This window comes from Siphateles boraxobius, unplaced genomic scaffold (genome assembly GCF_051911475.1).
Source record: "Siphateles boraxobius isolate OS27281-9 unplaced genomic scaffold, OSU_SipBor_1 66, whole genome shotgun sequence".
NCBI lineage: Eukaryota > Metazoa > Chordata > Actinopteri > Cypriniformes > Leuciscidae > Siphateles > Siphateles boraxobius.
The window spans coordinates 26,139,961-26,163,373 of NW_027509193.1; the positions used below are offsets into that span (position 1 = coordinate 26,139,961).

At 40.7% G+C, this 23,413-nt stretch overlaps 1 protein-coding gene across 2 annotated transcripts in view; it reads right to left on the minus strand.

The window, feature by feature from the left end:
* The window catches only part of sdk1a (sidekick cell adhesion molecule 1a), a 391,713-nt gene that overhangs the window by 130,559 nt on the left and 237,741 nt on the right, over window positions 1–23,413 (minus strand). For both annotated transcript variants that reach the window (XM_077213331.1, XM_077213330.1), the window contains exon 5: window positions 20,095–20,228. In XM_077213331.1, the coding sequence (XP_077069446.1) occupies window positions 20,095–20,228 (134 nt within the window). The remainder of the gene's footprint in view (window positions 1–20,094; window positions 20,229–23,413) is intronic.

Here is a 23,413-nt window from a genome sequence, read left to right on the forward strand (position 1 = left end):
GGATTAACAAAAACACCAATTGCTTGGAAATAATGACGGTTCTTTGTTCATAATGCATATATTTTAACGTAAAATAAGACAATTAAAGACAAGACGGAGGCTTACTGACATACTTTAAAATATATTTCAGCATTTTGTTAATCGACGGCCTACTACCCCTGACTGAGTAACTTTAACCCAATCCGATCGCGGCTCTCCCGGTGTTAGTGTTATTACACAAGTGTGACGAACAGGACGAGGCCGAGGGGCGTGAGAGAACGGCGCGAGGCCGGTGGTGCGAGTGTAAACGTGTAACACCTGTGAGGCACACCGGTCTCGCATCTCTCCCTCCCTCCCTCTTCCCGGGTTTCGGCACCAGTGTAGCAAAGTTCAGGGGAGGAGGCGGGAATCGGCGAATGTTTAACAAACTTTATTGAAAATAAAGCAAAACAACCAAAAAGAACCGCCAGCAGCCCCAGGCTACCGAAAATAAAACAAAACAACATAAAATCCGGCCTGTTCCTCTCTCGATCATCCACGTCGTCGCTCCCACTTTATGCTTCCGCTCCTCCGTGAGAGATGCGAGACCGGTGCGTCTCACAGGTGTCGCTCATTAACACTCGCATCACCGGCCTCGCTCCGTTATCTCACGTCCATTGGCCTCGTCCTGTTCGTCACAACAAGATTTATGGATAAGCTGTTTGATTTATAATTATTAGATTATTTTCATATTTCACATTTCATTTATCCTGCCATGCACGAACATAGCTGTCCATCAAGTTGTGTGTTTCCCATTTGAACGGTCAGCGTATGAGGCGGCTGCTACTTGTGCTGGGACTAACGTTAAGCTTAAATTTTTATGAAATTATTCTCTAATCGGTTGCATATTATGTCGTGAATATATCCCTCGAATGCATACTGCAGTCCCTTTTGTCTTGCTCTCTCAGATATTTCACATGTTCGCCAAAAATGACTAATTATCTCTTTGGGAATGTCTGACACCGGTGCATACACACTGAATAGACGTGCAAGGCACCAAAGCTTGACAGCCGTAGCAACAGTAACTAAGGAGGGCGGGGCTTAGCGAAGGGTCAATTAGGATGTGTGATCTTCTCAAAAATCACTCCCTATTACCTATATGGGTTTTATTTTAACTTTTTTAAGTGTTGTCTAAGAGACAATATATAATTCTATAACCTATGTAGTTCACTTTTTTTTAACATTGCACAACCAACGCATACTCATTAATGCTACTGCCCTTAAGGCCCACCTATACAAAGAGGATTGCAGAAAACAATTTAAAATATCAAATAAAAGTTATTAAAATATAGCAAGCTAAACTTCTTTTGATGAACTATCCCTTTAAATCCTGCATCATCATTAAAAGCACTCTAATGTCCATCTCATAAAGATACACCTGGCTTGCTGAAAATGCTATTAGCAAAAAGGCTATGTTTAGGATGCTGATAATGTTGTCCTCTCTCCAACTTTGAAGTAGTGAGCCTATTCATTTTTTTGGTAGCACATTAAGTCCAGACGATGCTGTAATCGAAGAGGAAATTGAGGCTGGGTCCTGTGGGGCATTTCTAATGCATTCTTCTCTACTTTTGATTTTTCATCCCCCATTACTTTAAGCAAACTATCAAAAATAACAATGACATTGGGTAAATCTTGTCAAGAACACAAAGAGGGGCAATCGTTTGACAGATAAAACTGTTGTGATTTGCCTCCCATAATCCAGTGTGATATCATTTTAAAAGGTTAAGTGCCGCCAAACCTATAAACATCTACTATCCGAAAATTTGACAGGCATCTTATTATTTCTCCGTCAAGAGTTGTTTCGAGCACCAAACCCCGGTGCGTCTTTAACACGCTAACGAGGAGAAACGGCAGATTTTTCCAGCAGCCGGTCCATCAGAGCGCCTCAAAGCGCCCGCTGTCGCCTCCTATCAATCTCGCCTCAAATTACAGGTGACAAGTTATCAAATCTAAGTTATTAGAAACTAAACACGATCTCCCATGGGACCTATTTGTTTAAGATATAGCCAATTAAACAAGGTGCTGAGTGTCAGGGATGAAACACACATTGGAGCGGCGGAGCTAATTTGAAATTCCTCAAGGAAATCAGATGGTGAAAGTGGGGTGGGAGGTGTGCGGAGAGGATATTCTGGTGGGATGAAGGCGATAATAACAATAAGCGCAAAAAAAAGAAGAAGAGTAGATAACGTGGGGAAGGAGGCTCGGCTTTAATCATATTTAGTCTCTTGGGTCAGCTTACGGCACCGGAAAGCTGCTTTTGTTTGAATGTAATCTGCCAGCACGAAGGGTATGATAAAAATTTATGGAGGTGTTCATTAAATCTTAACGACGCTGTTCTCAGAACATTCTGCATTAAATCCTGTGTCCTCACCTGATGGCCCTGCTGTTCCTGTCAAACTTTGAGTCGCGTCGATATACGTCGATTCTTCAGTTAGTAATCACCCAAGGCCTCAGATCCCTTGCAGGATGGGAACTGCGCAGGAACCTGACTTGCAAATGATAGCCGCAGGTGGAAGTGTTTATCACATAGCTCGGACTGAGCTTGGCATAAATGTGTCCCTGCAGCAACGGTAGCTGCTCATTCAAAACATTGTTGAAATGTTATTATATTCTGCTGGCCTGAAGGGAGCACTTTTTTTTACAGAGCTGCTCTTTTCAGGCTCACAGGTGACCTGTTATTTTACATCAGGGGCAGCTTAAAAGAAAAGGAAAGAAAGAAAGAAAGAAAGAAAGAAAGAACTCTTGGCAGTCCAATCAAATAATGAATTATGGATAGTACTTCTAGTTCATTCGTCACACTGTAAATGGAAGGTCAAGTTGAGCATTGTGGGATGCAGTATCCAATACACAGTATGTAGTAGTACACTAGGTAATAATGTAATAAATTGTGTATTTGATGAACACACAAAAATTGATTGGCATATTATGCACGATATGAATAGTGGGGTTGTGTCATTCAGAATTGAATCAAGAATTCCTTTAAAGGGTAACTCAACCCCTGGTCAGAGCCTGCCTCCACCCACTGGCAATATTTGAAAAATGCTGGAAAAGTGGGCAGAGCCCAGCGGGGGGACGGCGTGCACCTGAGACCAGAGTCTCTCTGTAGGCAAGGGCGTGGTCATAGATATATACACTAAATGTCGCCTTGGGATTCTAAGCATGCGTCTAAACCGCCGCCATCTTGGAACAGGGGTCTTGTCATAGGCAGTAGCTTGGTAAAGCTGAATTCATGGATGATGCCGGACTTTTGTGCTGCGTATGGATGTTCACACGACTGAAATATAAAAACCAGACAGCAGGGATTACATTTCACAAGAATGTGAAATTTTGTCATTTTTTTTAAATTTCTCTGGACTCAATGATAAATGCATGTCTGACCGTTGGAACGAACCAAAACAACTAGAAAATTGCATTCATGACGATTTATGGTGATTTTATTTCCGTTAGACCTTTTCCTACATTGACGCGGATCCCTTAAAGAGGAGGGGCTCCCCTGTTCCATGATGGCGGCTCTATTGACGCATTCGTTCCAATGAACTGCCGTAGCCAATGCTAAATCTAGTGTTTATATCTATGGGGCGTGGTGAGCTGGTGCCTGCTTACGTCACGCAGTACCACAACATCCAATAGGGAAATTCAAATGCAGTAGCCACCGTTCAACCTGAAGAGGGCAGCACTCAGACATTTTTTTACACCATATATTGTAGAATTAAAACACTTTATAACCAAATGTCAAAAAAGGTACTTGAATCAATGAACAGCATTAATAAAGCCCCAGTTTTACAGATCATTAACTAAAAAAAGTTGTTTTAGGGTTTAGTTACCCTTTAAAATTCAGATTCAATTCTGAAATTTTGAGATAGATAGATAGATATATAGATAGATCCTAGTTACATACCAGATACACCCTAGTTCTAAAATTTAAATCTTCTGCCTCTAATAGCAAGGACGTAGGTTTAGGGGGGACGCTAGGTACTTGTCCCAATCAATATTTTGAGATGACAAATTTGTCCCCACCAATATTTAGCAAGCTACTTTGAACTGCTATTTTGATATTTGCGCTGCATTTAGATCTTTGCGCTGCTATTTGGATCGATTCCAACGGCCAGGAAGACGACAGTACAAGATACGGCGTAATTTGATTGGCGGCGGGGTATCTGACAGGCAGGCTACACGCTCGGGCCGGGACTACTTTCTGTGCTTGCACTCACTGGCAGCGAGCAGGTCGGGTGGTGTGTGCCTGTGTGTGTGTGTGCGTGACGACGCCGATGGTAAGTTACCAGGCCTGTCTCTCTGCCTGCCATATTCAAAGACCAGAGTAAAACATTTTAATATTCCGTTTTTTTGCCCCCTTTTGTACTTTGTAGATCAGCTAAGAAGAAAGGGGACATACGAAGCTTTTTTCATAAAGCAGAGTGTAAGTAGGCAAAAATAACTAGTCACACAAATAACTAGCAGTTAGTGGTAGTGACTAACCAGGCTTTCAAATGCAGATTCTACTGTGGAAAATAGTATTAACTGGTGATCCTGGTTACCCAGGATATTGTTACAGTTAAACCTAGCTTCTGCAATCTTTCAAGGTTAGGAGCATTAATTAGGGGTGTGCAGCACGGATAGACTCATAGAAGACGCGCTATCATGATAGAATGCTAACTTACGTTAGCAAGTCACTGAATGTTAATTAGCCTACCTTAACTTAGAATCTTGCAGTCATAAACAATGGATCATCTGAGACATTTTTCGTTTCTACATTCTGTTTATGTAATGTATTTGTGAGTGTAGCCTACTTGCTAGACACATGTGCTGGAAAAATATGTTGGCAATGTTAAAAAGGCAAAAGTTAACACTGTTGGTTATTCAAATATAATGAATCATTATTTGATTGATAATATCCAAATAAAAATATCTGGTAGGAGGGTTAAACTTGCTAGCCATAGGATAGACTACAAAATTAATTTACCATTTTGTATGCATTGGGGGGGGGGATGTCCCCACCAAACCTTAGACCAAACCTACGCCCATGTCTAATAGGTAATCAAATGAAAACTACACTGGCATTTCTTGATGGGGATTGATTTGATGATGCAAAGAACAGCTAAAGTACAGCTTTGATTATGCTTGTGCAAAAAAAAAAAAAAAAAAAAAAATTTGAGAATGAAACCTTGACTGATTTTCCTGCCTTGGCTTTCTCTTATTTTCACAAATCCAAAATGATTAAAGGCAGCTAGGCTTAGAACACAGTAAGATTTCTGAGCAGACCACTACACTCGGATTCCCTGTGTCCACTATGAATTTAATATCTGCTCACATAACAGAGCAGCGCTGTTCAAGTCAGAAGGCAAAGCATCTTCACTCTCACAATGAAATCCATAGGAAGAGGAGAAAAAAAAATACAATTAAAATTTTTATAAACTGACCACATCTTTCTGTGTTGGTCTTCAGACTGTATGAGCTCGCCTGCAGTTCACTGCCTACATAAACAGCTGCCTTCAACAGCAGCATCCTAAACATCATGAACCCTCATAAGTGACTAATGTGAAATGGTCTACGTTAGGGATGGGACGGTATGAAAATTTCATATCACGATTATAGTGACCGAAATTATCGTGATTATCAATATTATCACGGTTTTGTTAAAACAAGATGAAAGTGTTCTTCAAAAAAACTGATGCTCACACTGAAAACATTTCAACAAGTTTTATATTTGAGAATCAACAAACAACAAATAAAAAGAGCACTTCTATGCACTTTTTAAAGCAAGATTCTATTCTGTGGCATTTCGTTCCTTATAATGACCGTCGTCAATAGCAACGCATTATAACACAGCACATCCATGTATATCACAACGGACGCGCTCTCTCATTTCATTCAAATACAACTTGTTATCTTGCGTCTCCGTTTTTGACTGATTTGAAAATGAAATCGGAGTTGATTTATTGTTTACAGAATTTGATAAAATTTTTGTGATCATCTTGTCTGGACAAGTTTTGTACGCTGTAGGCCTACAAAATGGATTTAAAGCTCCAGTAGGTAGCTTTTGTAAACAAATATTTGTTAAAACTCTCATTATGTCCTGAAAGTAGAATATGAGACAGATAATCTGTGAAAAAAATCAAGCTCCTCTGGCTCCTCCCTGTGGTCCTACTGCCATTTGCAGAAATACACCGCTCCCGGTCAGAAACAACCAATCAGAGCCAGGAGGAATGTCTTAGCAGTGTCAATCACGCTCGTGTACGCGCTGATCACCCCTCTCTTGCACAGCGCGAGCGCGTACCGTCGTTCGTGACTCTCCTGTTCAAACTCGTTCATCCAAATGAACGAATCTTTTTTCGAGTCATTTCGTTCATTCAACGAACGAAATGACTCGAAAAAAGATTTGTTCATTTTGAACGAGTCTTTTTTGGAGTCATTTCGTTCATTCAACGAACGAATGACTCGAAAAAAGATTTGTTCATTTGGATGAACGAGTTCGGACAGGATCACGAACGTGCATCACAGAACAGAGCAAGGCGAGCATTTGTGCTTATAAAACTTAAAGTTTTTTATTTATTTTTGAAATGACTGATCGTTTCACTAGATAAGACCCTTATTCATCGTCTGGTATCGTTTAAAACCCTTTGAAGCTGCGCTGAAACTGTCATTTGGTCCTCGAAACGTTTGTGTCCTATTGAAGTCCATTATATGGAGAAAAAGCCTGGAATGTTTTCATCAAAAAACTTAATTTCTTTTCGACTGAAGAAAGAAAGACATGGACATCTTGGATGACATGGGGGTGAGTAAATTATCAGCAAAAGTTTTTTTTTTAAAGTGAACTAATCCTTTAACGTTATTTTAGTAGCTATAACTTATAGAAAGAGTGCTTGGACCTGTAAGTTGTGCTTGTTCCATTTTTCAGGCTAAGTCAACATTTTCTCAAAACTCCCTACTGCAGCTTTAACAGGTAAGAATAGAGACATTAATCTCTATTCAATATGTCCCCGTAATTATGTGGTAAAAAAGAAAACGGTGTACTAAGTGTACAATGAATATACATTATTATCTCTTAAATGTCACTCTTAATAGTCTTGTTTGAGCTTGTTCGTTCGTCTTTAGCTCAAAGCCACTTGCTGCGAACTTTTCTTCGCGGAAGCTTCAAGTTTATTTCAAGTGAGTGAGATAAAATATTTCAACTCAAAACAACATTTTGTGCCCAATTATTTCCCGGACGTAGTTTTAGTTTTGAGATCAAAGTTAACTTGCCTTGCGTTCGCTATACAACAGTGTGTGATGGTCACAGGATGACTCGGCAGATTTGAAGTGTTTACATCTATCGCAGTGACTTTTTTTGGGCATGTTCTGCAGACAGAGTAACCATCCTCGATTAAGTTTCCCTCAGGATTTTTGTAAATGCCAAAATATAACCACACCTCAGATTTGGTCCTCTTAAAAGGCTGAAAAATCTCCCGAACACGGTTACAACCTTCCGCCATTTCTTCTAAAAAAAAAACTTTACAAAAACAAACATTGCGCGAGCACGCCTGCGTCAGACTGTTGCTGGCTGGACAGGATTTATAGTGAGTTATTAAAATCGCGATAATCAAACACGGTTTTAATGATAATTGAATTTTAAACGATATTACTATCCATCAGTACATTTTATCGTGGTTTATAGTGAAACCGGTAATCGTCCCGTCCCTATGTTGGCCATATGACACTGCAGTAGACGCATATTGCAGTATTAAAGGGTTAGTTCACCCAAAAATGAAAATTATGTCATTAATGACTCCACGTAAACTCAGGGGGTTAGTTAGAATTTTTTGAAGCATCGAAAATACATTTTGTTCCAAAAATAACAAAAACAATGACTTTATTCAGCATTGTATTCTCTTCCGGTTCTGTTGTCAATCCGCGTTCATGAGGCCAGTGACGTTATTATTTTTGGAACAAAATGTATTTTCGATGTCTCAGCCTAGGCTGTACGTATGTGCGTGTGCGTGGTTTGTGTGTGTGTGCTTTAGGTGCCGTCTGGAGGGGGCGTGGCTAACACACCTGACACTTGTTGGATGCAGTATGAAATGCGATGGAGACTGCTCGTGGTGGGCTTTTCGGCGTTGGCTTCTGGGATGGATTCGTTTGTTCCGCGCTTCTCTAAGCGTCCTGGCCGACCTTGACACATGTCCGTTATTTATATTATGTTTATGTCTGTTTTCCCTTGTGATAATAAATGTTTTGCTAGCAATTGACGCGTCCGGTCTCCTTTTTGTTGCAGCCTTAGAGCCGGCTGTAATAAATGGGGGCTCGTCCGAGATTTTTAAAGCGAATGCGTTGATCATGTGGATTATGATTTTTCGTTTGATTTGTTTGAGGAAATGTTGTGGGAGACGGACGTGATTCCAACAAAAGAATTTTTTTTCACAGTTTTATGGGTAAGTGACTTTTTGTGGTAAATGACAAGATGAGATTGATTTCATTCCCCTGTTAGGCTTTAGCAACACTTGTGTTGGTTTGTTGTTTTAGTTTGTTATTTTTGTGCAGACTCCTGGGCTGACATCCCTAATTGACATCCCTACTTGGGTGTTATTTTTGATTCTGCTCTTAAGTTTGATAAACATATTAATGTTGTAGTTAAATATAGTTTTTTCCAATTAAGATTATTATCTAGGGCAAAGTGTTTTTTAACATTTGCAGAGTTTGAGAGAGTGATCCATTCGTCCATTTCATCTAGACTTGATTGGAATGAGTCAAGCCAATATTAGACTTTTGACTGGCACAAGGAAGTTTGATCATGTTTCCCCAATACTAAGTTTGTTGCACTGGCTGCCAGTTTGTTACAGAATTGATTTTCGAAATTCTGCTTTTTGTTTTTAAAGCCATGAATGGATTAGCTCCAAACTATCTCTCTGATATTCTGAAATTAAATAACTCTGCTAGATCATTGAGGTCATCTCAACAAAGACTGTTGATGGTTCCGAGATCTAGACTTAAGACGAGAGGTGACCGTGCATTTCTGTTGTTGGTCCAAAATTGTGGAATAGTCTTCCTCTATCCTTAAGACTAGTATCCACAGATTTAAAAACAGATTCTAAGTTAAAAACCTACCTCTTTTCACAGGCTTACAACTGTCATTGATTTTAAAGTTGCATTTTCAAATTGGTGGTTCCGATGTAAACTCCCTTTAGTTTATCATTTGTATTGCGGTCTTTCTTGTTTTTTAGAAATGTATCCTGTTCTACAGAACAATGGCCAACTACTGTTGCTTTTATTGTGCTATATAAATAAAATTTTATTGATTGATTGATTTACTGGAAAAAAACAGTGCATTGTTTATGTGATTATGCCTCAAAATTGGGAAAAAATAAGGGCAGCAATGTTGCTGTCCAGTGTTGGGCAGTAGCGTCGCTACAAGTAGTGACGCTACTAGTTTAACTACATTTCTCAGTAGCGTGGTGGTAGCGTCGCTGTTTTCTGAATCAAATAGCTTTTCAGTAGTCAAGCTCTTTTTTTGATCAAGTAGTGCGGTAGCGTCCACACAAGCTAACGTTACATTTTCCCAAGCATTTCTAAAGCTCAAGATCAAATCGTAAATACAACTGCTAAGTATCACTGATGCTGGATCAGTTAGTGACGGTGACTTCTTCTTCTTCTTGTTTTACGGTGGTTGGCAACCATAGGGCCATATGATTTCATTAAGTTACCGCAATACGGAAAACATGGAATGAATTGCGATATCCATGCATAAAAACAAAATTTACTGTATAACGCGGAATTTCACGGAATTTGTCAGATCTTGGATGAAAAGAAGGTAAGTAGCCTAAACTTAAATAAAATCGCGATATAGACTAGTGTCTGTGAATATTAAACCGCTTAAAGACTATTTAAAAAGGAATCATGCATGTTCTGCGTGTCTCTCTGAATGAATGGCTCAGACACGCGGATTCATTTACCACACACTAAGCACCCATGACGATTGCGATGTTTTCAGTAATGGATCAATGAACTTCATCTACACAGCCGCTCTGAGAGTCACTTTAGCAGCATTTTAGCTTGATTTGAGAAACTATCGTCATATCAAACAAAACAAAGCAAAACAGAGACTAAAAGGTCTAGCTACATGGCAACCTGTCAAAATAAAAGGTTGGTTTTAACCTTTGAAGAAAGTTTTGCTTAAATCATTAGGCCTACATTTTAAATAATTGGTCATTACAATTTAAACCATTAAAAAATCTATTTTATAGAGCCCTTAAAATGTAATTTATTTAAAAATGTTAATAAATTATTGTTAAATTATATACGTTTCATGATTTCAATTAAATACACGTTTTTGATTAATAAAATGTTATTTAACCATTAAAATGGGAGTCCAGAAAAATGAAAACAAAATAAAACTGAATTTGGAATTTGGGAAAAAATAAAACAGATTTCATAGGGCCCTACAAACCAGCTTTTTGGTGCATTACCATCACCTTCTGCTCCGTATGGTGTGACATCACGTACCAGAATAAATCCTTGGGCTGACATGTGAGAAATGGAAAAAGATGCACACACTCTTGACACCTGGTTTTGTTATAGTTTTATATAGTTATATGGTTTTATATAGTTATGTTTTTTGTTTTTTTTTGGCCAAATTGGTTTCGAACAGTTGTTGAATAAACAATTGAACTGACAAATTATGCCTGCCTATATGTTTGATTGACAATTATATTGATCATTGAGATAGCACTGACTTGGAATTAAGTTGGTTCAATATAAAAATTAAATTTGAAAAAGTAGCTTTAGATGTAGTAAACTACTTTTGCCATATTGGTGTAGCTTAGCTTGCTACATTTCCCAGGGTGGTAGCTTCAGTGTAGTGAAGCTACATTTAATGTAGAGTAACTGCTAGCTTAGCTCACTACATTTTCTAAGTAGCTTGCCCAACACTGTTGCTGTCTAGTTATTACATTACTGTGTAATGTATTTTTATGAATGCAGAGAACGAGTTTGCCAAGTTCTATGAAAGCTAGCCTGGAAAGCCACCTATAGAAACGAGAATCTCGATGGTGAGACTCAATTTAATTTAACCACACTGAAACATCACACAATGGACACATCTCTGCAGAAGTGCCAGCTCTGTTTTAAAATGGTGGATTATTATTTCAGCCAGGAGAAATGAAACAGAACCAAGCACACTCTAAATGAGATCATTAGTAACGGCAAATAATGACTGAGCTGGTTAGTCGAAGCCTATTTCCTTTCGAATAAATCAAGCTGCTGTGAAAGTTAAAATGCTGCCTTTGCCAGGGAGAACGACAGGCAGACCGCATGCAGATAAATCATCTGTTACATAGGAACACGTCCACACGTTTACAAGATAATATGGTCCAATAAATTCAGCCACTGCTAAAGGGCAGGTGTAAGAATCGTTAAGCCCTTCAAGATTTGATTCGTTTTAGAGAGTCACAATCCAATTCCTAAATCATTCTCAGTGCATCTGTGAAAAAGGGTTTAACAAATAAGCTAACTTATTGATAATTAATTTAAAATTTGTATGAATCTTTACGGATGATGATCCAAAATCTTTTGAGAAGAATCAAAATGCATCAGTAAGGGGCTGTTTACACGACACAGTTTTCAACTAAAAACGTAAAACTTTCTATGCGTTTCGGCAGTTAATTTAAACGACAACGGCCTTTTGGGTGCCTAAAAAAGCAAACTTTTGAAAACGGGTTTCAAAGTGCACGTTTTTGAAAACGGTCTCCGTGTAAACTACGAAAATGCCAATCGCTGAAGATGAATACATCATGCACAAGCGTATTACGTGTTCAGTCTATAGTGTTTCATCGCCATCTAATGGCCTGGCAGCAGAATACAGTGTTTTTAGTCATTTTCGCGGATCCGTATGTATGGGGATCGTTTTGACAATGGTGTCATCTGTACGTGAAAAACTCAAAGGAAAAACTTCTCAGTTTTAAGCATATCGTTGTCGTGTAAACTTAATGTACCCTCAATAATTTTTTCTCTCTCAGCTCTCCACACATGCCACTGGTGACCCTTTACATCGGCTGATTGAAATCACACCCCGCTCTTGATACTCCCACACTCTTGAGTGTTATCAATTAATCAGCCTTGATCACATGCTCCGAGGTGGCTTTTTCAGCCAGGCTGACCTTTCTAAAGCCAGGTGTGAGGGATAATGAAATTGAGACACTATCGAGCCTGAGGGAGACGCCACCAAATGGAATCCATGTCACATCTGACTAAAGCTTTTCATTGTGGTACAAAATAATTCATTTATGATTAGTGATTGGATGGATGTTCACAATCGTAAGGGACTCTTCTGCCAGTTTCTTGTGCCATCCAATGAGGGAGAAAAATCTCTCTTAATAGGATATAAACAATAAAGCAAAGAATGAACTCTCAAACTAGCCGCCATTTTATGTGGGTTGCTAATGTGTTGCTATGTGGCTGTTTGGGGTGTTTGCTTACTGGCTGAAAGGCTTGTTCACACCATGGACAACAGATATAACGATAAAGACACAGAGGAACAATATTGTTGGAATCACTTTCAGAATTTTTCTAGCTGATGAACAATAAAAACATTGACCATAGACAATCAGAATACATTGATAGACAGAATACATTGATAGACAATCAGAAAACATCTGAGTTTAACAAGTTTCAACAAGTAAAGTGGCAGACGACAAAATTTAGATTATGAGATTATAATTAACTTTGCTTGATATGGATGCTTATACAGTATAATTACAATTATAATTTTCGTTCTTGGTGTGAACAAAGTGGCCTTAAAGGGACAGATTCCCCCAAAAAATGAAAATACTGTCATCATCAACTCATATACTCACCCTCAAGTTAGGAAAAAAATACTATGGAAGTCAATGGCTACCATCAACCAAGAGTTTGATTGGCAACACTCTTCCAAATATCTTTTTTGTTCAACAGAAGAATGAAACTCATGCAGGTTTGGAACAACTTGAGGGTGAGTATATAATGAGAGAATTTTCATTTTTGAGTCAACTATCCTTTTAAGCCCACCTCTGGGCCATAAACGGTACAGGACATATTACATTTACTACTTAGGATTAGTGGTGTGTTCAAATCTCAATCCCTCTGTATTAGTGTTACTATTGCTTATACGGAGGGTTAGAGATTTGATGGTTTTCATAGCAAGCTAGTACCGCTAATTGCAGAAAGAGCCAGGTCATGGTTCTTTAAAAAGGTTACTTTTCTTTGCTTCGTTCATAGCACTTGCCGTGCAGCTCTGAGGTGAATGCTGGGTAATTTTTGAAAAGCAGGAAATGCCACAAGGGCAGTCATGACATTTGAATTGTACTTAACGCACTTTAAGGGCAGTAGGAGCTTTCATCTACCGTATGTAATTGTAACTAAAAAGGGTTTTGGAGGGAATGAGGGCGCTCCCCAACAGATACCTTCGTTTCCTCGTCTCTGTCGTTCCTTGTTTACATCCTGAGAGCGCTATGTGTAGAATGAGACTTTTGGCATAAATACCACAGTGCAGTCACATGATGATAGACCCCTTCATCTGGGCTTGGCACTATTGTTCCTCAAATATCAAGAGGAATTAGCACTTCAATGGGGAAATTAATTAACTGCTTAATTTCCACAGCGTACAAAAAAAGTCATCCACATGGCTGTGACAGAGCTATACACACTGATACAAGCTCATTATGATCAACGCAATTGTATGTTATCTGTATCGCATTCACAAATTCAACACCAATCATCTGATGTGATAATCTGCAAAATGAAGCTGTTGAAGAGCAAATGAAGAGAGAACCACACTAAAGGCTTTTACTGAAGCTATTTTAAATGCACTCCATTCATCAGGATATTAAAACTCATAATTCAATTGAATTATTAACTCTGCAGTTGGTATAGAAACTCAGCACCAGTCTCTCTTTATTAGCGGCCTCCAGCCTTCTACTCATTTACACTCTTCAAATCATCAAGTTGGTTTCATCTGGTTTTGAAAAAATAATGCTAGTTCAATGTTCCTTCATCTCACATAAAATTCTAGCTCGCTGCCATTCCCCAAAGTCAATTACATAATCCACCACAGCATGCGAGAGAATCACTGCCACTCACCAAAGATTTTACTAGGTTTATAGATGCACCAACATTAAAATTCTGGACGTTACCAATAAGCGGATAATTATTTTGTTATCTTATGGTCACTAACCAATCAATGGTTGATATTAAAATCCCATGCTAAATAAAATAAAAATTAAAAACTAAAATCAGTCATTTTACATGCTATACATCTATTTAAGCATCACAAGATCATAATGTACAGTATGAATGCGTTTTGAGATTTGCTTAAAATTACATTTAAAAGTGTTATTGAATTATTGTTTTTAAAGATAAATTTAAAGTGAGCATTAGATACAGTCTAAGTGTAAAAATGTGAAAAAAATTGGGGAAATTAGCAAAATTAAATCCATTATTGTTCTATATTCATATCCAATGTCGTTGGATACCGATAAAAAAAAAAAAATCTACATTATTTTGATCGATAATCTCCCACATTGGATATGGTACTAAAATATTTTGCATCCCTAAATAAGTTTTGATTTGGATAATTATGATCACATTCACAGATGAGCAGTGTTGGGCTAACTTATTACAAGTAACGTCTCGGTTACATATGTAACCCTCGTTCCCTGAAGGAGGGAACGGAGATGTAGTTGACGTGTTGACTGATTGGGATCACGCTTAGGGAGCCTGTCGTGGCGCGGGTATAAATATGGAAGTGGATGCACGCACTAGTTGTTTTTCGCTGAGGAGCCGAGCGTAACTCTGGGTAAGCGGTGGTCCAACAATAGTGGCGACGGGACTACGTCTCCGTTCCCTCCTTCAGGGAATGAGGGTTACATATGTAACTGAGACGTTCCCTTTCAGTCGCTCACGTTCGACGTGTCGACTAATAGGGAACCCAATTAAAACGCCACTAGTTCTGCCACTAGTGCTAACCAGAACCTCCGCATCCTGTTCTTTTTAGAACCAGACCTGGAACTCTCTAAGGTCTAAACGCGGGAGAGTTCCTTCATGCCCCATCGTGCACCATCCCTGAGAATGTACTCAGAGGAAGGAGTCAGGAAGGGCTGTCGAGAGGAGAGGGCTGGTTGGGCCAATAAGGACCAACTAGCAAGACATGCTCCATCTCATCTCTGACTTTAGCACAGTTGTGTGCAAGAAGGCTCACTGGGGAACACATTTCTCCGGGGCCCCGGGGCCAGCTGTGGCCAGAGTCTTTCTGTGACGAGGGGTGTCCTCTCAGACAGAAGAAAAACAACTGGCAGAGGGACGAGTCCGGAGGGGCAACAGATGTAAATGTGCGGCCCCGAAGTGGTCCCAAACAGCTGGGTCGCCTGGGGGACGGAGTCTTCACTTCTCTGGGCCAGAGGCTGTCGTGAGGCTGGTCAGTGGCACGATTGAGGAGGCCAGAAGTATTAAGTTAAATGAAGCGACCTTAGAAGCTTCTGACTCCAAGGAGGAGGTGGAGGGCGAGTTGCAACATGCGAGGGGAGCGTAGCTCAACAGTCGCCATGTTGTCTTTTCAGACCAGCACATGCTTACTGACCAGCAGTGTCTTAAAGCAAAGTGAACTGCAAGCAACTCGAGGTAATGGATGCCAATGCAGTCGAAGGGCCTCCCGGACCTCCGTTACTGCATGCCCTTTGTATGTGGGCCCTCAGCCAGTATTGATGGGCACTCGTTCTAGGAACCATTGACCCAGAGAAACAAAAGGTCTGTTACTGACTGAGGGTTTGGCGGCAGACTATGCCACGGCCACCTCGGGATTCAGCCGCAAAGTCAGTGCTGAAGCGGTCTTCATATGGAGGAAGCCAAGCGGCTACGTCTACTATATACCCCAGGAGCCTCTAAAGAGTTTCAGTGGGACCCTTTCTCACTTCTATTCAGCACTAACCATCCACATACTGTTTTCAGAGATGCGGAGGACCTTCTCCAAACTAAAAAAGAGATCCTCAGCCAGTGAACAGGTTTACTCTTTCCCAGTTGACCTGAGGACCCAACTGGCTATGAGCACTTGAAGGCTAGGACTTTGTACTGATACTTCACACCTTTCGAACGCACAAACACAGGATGGCCTGTGGTGCGGAAGGATAGAGATCTGATGTCTCTCAGGTTGAACGCTGCAGACCAATCTTGGGGACGGAGCATTTGGAAATGCATCCCTGTGTAACAAATTGAACGGAGGCTTTCAAAAAAGGGCCCGACTCAATAAACACAGGACCTAGATGGTCATGACCCACCTCTCTAGGGTACAATGAAGTATGGGCTTATAGAAGCCGGCCTTCAAATAGGTTGGAGGGAGCGTTCCACAACGCTCGTGCCCCGGAGGGCGAGGCTGGTTGCAGTGTGGAGCTCACCTACGAGCGCACAGTCTGGGCTACCCTCGTGCATGTCCATGAGTCCCCTGGCCAGATAGACCTGTAGTAACGCCATGGCACGCAAAGAGGAGGCGGCTTACCCACAGGCTTTGTAAGCTCTGCCCGTCGTAACGGAAGAGAACTCACAGGCCTTAGGGGGGAGATGAGGATCCTCCCTCCAAAAGGCAGCGGCCGCCGGACACAGGTGCACCTGTGTTGCGACAGACCGCTTTAGGAGGGATAGCCTCGTAACCCACCACCGCTCCTCCGTCAAGGATAGTGAGGGGGGAGGAGCTACTCAGGCCATTTCTGGCAGAGAAAGGTGCTGTCCACGACCTGGTAAGTTCTCCATGCACTTTGGGAAAGAAAGTGCCAAAGTGCCAGTGTTCTCAATGCACACTGGGGCGGCGAGCTGAGAACCAGCGTGGTCCGCTCTGAGATACTAATCAATCCAACCGAGACTGTCCGGGACACGGTGGAGGATTCCACTCAAGCCCGAGAGCCTCGGTGGCCCGTTTCAGCATAGCTGACATTTCTGGATCTGGCTCAGGCAACGTTACACTCCCAGGGGGAGATAACGCAGCGAGTCATCATTTCCAGAGGTCAGCTCACCCTCCGATGCTGCAATCGGCATCCTGTCCTCTGGACGGGCCCTAAATGAAACGGCTGGTCGGTCCATTACAGAGGGACCAGCGCGCTCAACGGGGGCTCCACCGGCTGAGGTGTGATAGAGGAGTGAGGGGCCCACAGGGATTGGTTACCGGGCGGGGAAGCCTCACTATGATCCTCTGATCACTCATCCCACACAGCGCCGTAGCGGGGCATGGTAATGGGGACTCCACCTTCACGCATGAAGGTGAGTCTCGATCTCAACACCGCAATAGTCATGTTCTCGCAATTAGAACATGAACTATCCAAAAAAAGCTGCTTCAGCGTGCTGAATATATATATGTATAGCCCAGCCCAGGAGAGGAAAGAAAAAGTAATGCAGAAGTAATGTAATGCATTACTTTTCATAAAAAGTAACTAAGTAACGCAATTAGTTACTTTTTTGGGAGTAATGAAATATTATAAAGCATTACTTTTAAAAGTAACTTTCCCCAACACTGCAGATGAGCTTGTCTTGATATGAGAGAGTCGATGGCTGTGTCTCAATTCAAAGGCTGCATCCTTCAAATTACTCAGACTACGAAGGCCGCAAAGGTTGGACTGAGCATTGTTAAATGGGATGGTCTGGCCTATGGAGGACTGTACTTCTGGCCTAACAACTGTGACAGCTGTCGTTGATGAGTGAAAGTAACGTTTGTACTGAACTGTTTTGAAAGTTATATTAAACCAGGGTTCACAAACTGTCTAAATATGTTCACTATGGTCCATTTCTGTACATGATAAAACTATATATAATTGCATTTTAGAAAGATATAAACCAAGTCAACATTTCAACAATTTACATTTATATCATTAGCTATTTGAGTAAGTTGTAATAATTAGGCCCTGTTGGGGAAAAAAAAATCCTGTTGGCGCACAATGAAATCGGAAGTAGGCAAGGCAGTGAAGGATCCATCTGTTGTATCCTTCATTTCACGGGATACAAAGGATGCATTTGGAGGCTGCATTTAAAGGAGTCTTCAAATTGGGACAGCCTTCGTCACGCTGACTCAATCGGCCTTCGAATGATGCAGCCTCCGAATTATGACGCAACATATATCTCTCATCTGCACTCTAATCTTTCCTTTTACCTGTTATATGTTACCTGTCTTGTGTGTGGTCTTTTAAGTTATTTCCTGTTTGATGTCCCATTTTGTAGTCATATTGTAGATTGTTCTCTAATTTTTCCCAGGTGTGTCTTGTTCTCTAATTACCCCTTGTATATTTAAACCCAAGTGTTTCCTTTGTTTATTTTCAGGCCTTATCCATGTATGGAGGTATCTTTAGTTCTGTTCCTTGTTTTTTTGAGTTTATTTTGTACCTTTATCTTGATTTATTAAACACACTGCATTTGGATCCAGCTCTCATCTGCCACCTCGGGACTACAAACTGACTATGAAATGGGGCACCAAAAATGCAATAACCTAAAAGTCCACACACAAGACAGTTTACATATAACATCATCAAACCAACAGTTGTCATTATAGGAAACAAATCACATACACTACCATTAAAAAGTTTGGGGCCAGTAAGATGTTTTTTTAAAGCATGCATTAAATTGATCAAAAGTGACAGTATAAGACATTTAGAATGTTACAAAAGATTTCTATTTCAAATAAAAATTCTGTTCTTTTAAACTTTCTGTACATCAAAGATAAATATGGATTTGGTAACAGTAGAGTCCTTATTAGTTGCTGATGCAGTAATCATTACGAACGGTTTAGTTCTTCATAAGTCATACATTAACTCATGATTATCTGTGCATGAGTTCATACATATTAGTGCACCCGTATTGTAAAGTGTTACAGAAATGTTTCTTGAGCAGCAAATCACCATACTAGACTGATTTCTAAAGGATCATGTGATACTGAAGACTGGAGTAATGATGCTGGAAAATCAGCTTTGACAGCACAGGAATAAACAATTAAATTAAATTAGAAAACCGTTATTTTAACTGTAATATTATTTAACAATATTACAGTTTTTACTGTGTTTTTGATCAAATAAATGCAGCCTTGGTGAGCATAAGAGACTCTGTACTAACCCCAGACATTTGAACGGTAGTGTATCTTGAATGGACTCAATCTACCTCTAGCCCCTGCTCCTTCATTATGAAACATTTATATCTGGCCTTGTGGTTCAGTCTTTCATTTGGTTGAGAACTCTTATTAATTTGGCCTAAAATTAAAAAAAAAAAACATCTCTTCATCCTGTTGCATTAACCACAAGCAGGCTTAATGACGCACTGAAGTAATAGTGAAGAGCTAATTGGTTTGAAAGGGTACTCAGATAAGGACTGGTTATTTATACTGCAGGCTAATTTAAGTTCTACTTCCTTTGATATTTTTGACCACTTTTTGGATAGAACCAAATCAAAGTGTCGGTGGAACATTAATTTTGATTGGTCTGAACTAACGAGAAGAGCCTGTATGTTGTCAGCATGATAAAAAACAGCACCAAATCCGAGTAATGCACATTTGTAGATTTACTGATAAAAACGACAATAAATTGTATCAATTCAGTTGCAAATTTCATATTGAATACATTTTTGAGAAGGCTCAGGATCTTTTGCCTCCTCTGACGGGCTGTCAGTGGCTGTATATGCATGAATGGGATGTGTGCATTAGCATTGTGAAAGCAGGCGATGTGCAGTAGCACATGCCAAAGCAGCTACGACAACAGCAAGCAAACAATGTTCAGCTAGCAAATCCAAGTGTGTCACAAGAACAAACAGATTCTCTGTCATTTCACGAATGGCCTTCCTCTCTGATGAATGCACCGCATTTAACGGCCCCCTGAGGGAATGGGAATTACAGGTACCTTGCATCTGCATGCCGGCCTGCAAGTGCTTCTGAAACTAGAGTGTTAAACTGTGCCTACAACAGGTGGGCAAAAAGAAAAGAGGGAGAGGACCAACAGAAAACCATAATTCCCCCATCTGGTCGATAGTTCTGCCTCGGCTGCATCAATGACTGGCCATGTGACATTAGCTGCAGGGTAATAGAAATGATCTAGTGAAATGCATCGCCCCTCAACTTACCTGCCACATTCAGGTAGATGGATGGGCTTGTCTTGTTTTCTCCATTCTTCTCATTAACAGCTTGGACGTAGTACCTCCCGGCATCCGCCGCAGCGGTGGCAAGCACCACTAGCTGGTTCTCCAATGTTATGGCTCTGTGGAGAGTAACAAAGCGAATGAAATACAGCTATGTTAAACCATTATTGACAATTAGTCTGGTACACTAACAAATTCCACTATCGCAGTAGAGTGACAGCATTTTAATTAGTGCTTAACTGATGTATATTGGGTTACATAAAACTAGCTTTGCCATGGACTCATTGCGCCATAGGTTTGACTGGGACAGGTCTGGCGTGGAAGAATTTCATGGAGCCCTGAGCGTTTTCAATGTACCTGATCCCTCATTCTGACACAAGCTGAGGATCAATGAGCGGTAAGGGTCATTACAGACCGAAATACCGCTGTTGGTGGGAATAAACCTACAGGCTAGTATCTAAGTGAGGAAGCTGTTTGTTGAGACCCAGACTTGGGAAACACTGGAAGAAGTGAAAAGGAACAGTTCACTGAAAAAGGACACAAAAGGAGCATAGCGATATTATAACAATAGTTCAAATGACGTATCAAAAAAAAAGAAAAAGAAAAAAAAGATGTTTCTTGTTCACCATCGTATAAGAATGATTTCTGAAGGGTCATCCCATGAGAAAACATATTCTTTTGATTTGCCTCTTTTTAGAGAATTGATCCATTTCACAAAAACAGAAATATTTAATCAATAAACAAATCAGACCGATTCGATTCTCAAGTTTGTCACAGTGGTAAAGATCTTACTGGAGAGGAAATGTTTTAATATATTACAACATCAATTTTGGTCTTTTATGATAATTTAATGGCTTCTTGCCATGGAAAACAACTAGCATTTTCTTTTAAATATAGTGTTTAACAGAAAATAAAGAAAGTCATACAGGCTGGGAATTTCATGAGGGTGAGTAAACGGTGGCAAAATGTTCATTTTTGAGTGAAGTATACCTTTAAGAAGGGAAATTCTGATTCAGGCAGTGGTGATATCAGAGCTGCTGCTATTGCGCTAATGATTAATTAGAACTCGTCACACTTCATCCATCAATCCAAAGTTTGCAGGAAAGACACTTAGTGGCAGATGTGTATCACTGTCAATTATTTCAGGTGCCAGTTTCTCTGTGCCTCTTTAAGGCAAAATTACCATCCCAAACTGGCGCTGAGCCATGGAGAACATGGCGCTCTGATAATCCACGATTCCACGTAGGCTGGATGGAATTGTTCTCTTTTTATTTCTGCAGATGAAAGCAGGCATGGATTGCATATCTCCAGCCCTGACTCCTACTCCTCATGCATAGTCTTTCCCCTCCCTCGTTTTTTTGATTAATTGATGACATCCTCAATTACACATCACTGCTGTCTAAGAGATTTTCTGCTCAGGCGTGACCACCGCGAAGAAGCCCTTGAGAGGCTGAGCACGAATCGGGGATGCTTTGAAACTTATGATTAGTTTTTTAGCTCCACGGGACCTGTAGCGTCTTCCTACACGCCGCGAGTACAAGCGCCACAGTCATTACCTATTTCCAAGACACAGCCCTACAAAAGATCTTCAAGTCTCAGAGACGTTTGCAAGTAGACAAATAAATTAATAAATAAATACAGCAGAAGTAGGAACAAGAGCGCTGTCTGCGCTTCCGCGGCGAACAATATTGACGTGTAATTAGAGCGAGCTTTGTTTCAGCTTGATTCTATTTTTGCTGTTTCATGATTAAGTGCAGATTAGCATAAAGAGATCCATCAAAAGTCCACGGATCCTTGGGTGGGGAGGGGGTTCGCGAGGGATGGAGATTGGCGGCCACTGATGAGGATGCATTACATCGCTGTCTGCACCCTGACACCTGGCTGCGGATCCGGGCTGGGCTGCATCTGGGAAATAAAGGCACCCTTCACAGATGTCAGTGGCGGCTTTAAAAGGTCAGAGCAGCCCGCCTTGATGGACTTTTAATTATTAAATATGCATAGGCTGAAATGGCTTGGCAAGCATCAGAGGCTCCGAACTGATGTGTATATAATCAGCTCACCTTTCATTATGATTTAAGGGCCTAATAGCAGCAAGTGTGATCCTCCATAACGCTACCAAAGAAGGATTGTATGAGAGCGGGGGCTGGGCGCTTACCTGGGTTATGCCGCGAGCCGAATCGATGCGACCTGTGTATAAAGTGATTTTATGATCAGTCCTGCTAGTTTGGATTCCATTACAATTGTCTAGATGAATGGCCCTTGCTCGTAGTTTGGTAAACAAAGCACAGCAGGAAAGATAATGGGAATGCTTGTTTCTGATCCCTGAGGACTCTTTGATATCAGCCCACAACGTATTAAGATGCAGGTTGGAAGCCACGTGAAATGTTAATCCACTTATAAAAGGTGCCGGGAGCCCCAGGTAATCTAAATATTCAAAAAGGACGACCATTTCGATTTGTTTGGAAAAGGCTGCACGCCTGCCAGGCTAAAAAGCAACCATTTAACCGGCCAGCCATTTCCAATGCAAAACAATCAAATCTAAAGATCAATTTGCTGAAATACGCTCTGACAATCACTTTTTATCATCTCTGTTTTGAAAACTGAAGGGAAAATGGCTTTTCTGGGGGGGGGGGGGGGGGATTCGTTGGCATAATTGAAGACGAATTACTCTCTGGAGAGTTTTTTTCATATGGTTTACCTGGCATGTCAGTGGGATGTGGCTGCGCACACATTCACTAGCATCTGAAATGTTAAGAAATGTGCGCATGCCAGTAAGGGTCCAGAACCTAATTCTCTCAGGCAGTGGACAGACCACTAGAGAGATATTACCATTAATCAACATGGCAAGAACAGGCTTTCAGAAAGATGGTTTAGAGAATATTTGTTTTCATTTACTGCCATAAATTACGCCCTCAAAATAGGCTTACCAGTCTGAGATGTAAGTGACAAAGTAATTAAAATGTCAGCAACTCATATTGTGCTCCTAGTTCCTGGGAGCCTAGCTGTGTGGATCTGACGTTACATTTTGATTTATGATGCTCTCAAGCCTCGGAAAACTTTCTCCCACCCACATCTGAGGACAGAAAAGCTTACCACATTGACGCCAAGGGAGCAAGCAGAGAGACAGAAGCATCGCTGCCCTGAGGCATCGTGACCCGGAATTATGTTTGAATCATGGAATACGTTGTCTGTGTGGTGTTTGCCTCTAAGTGATGCCGCAAAAGAAGCCATCAAAGTCTATCTGAAAGTAAAAAAATGAAGCAAAACTATCGTTCCAGGAAATATGCTGTGGGTCTGGGTAAAA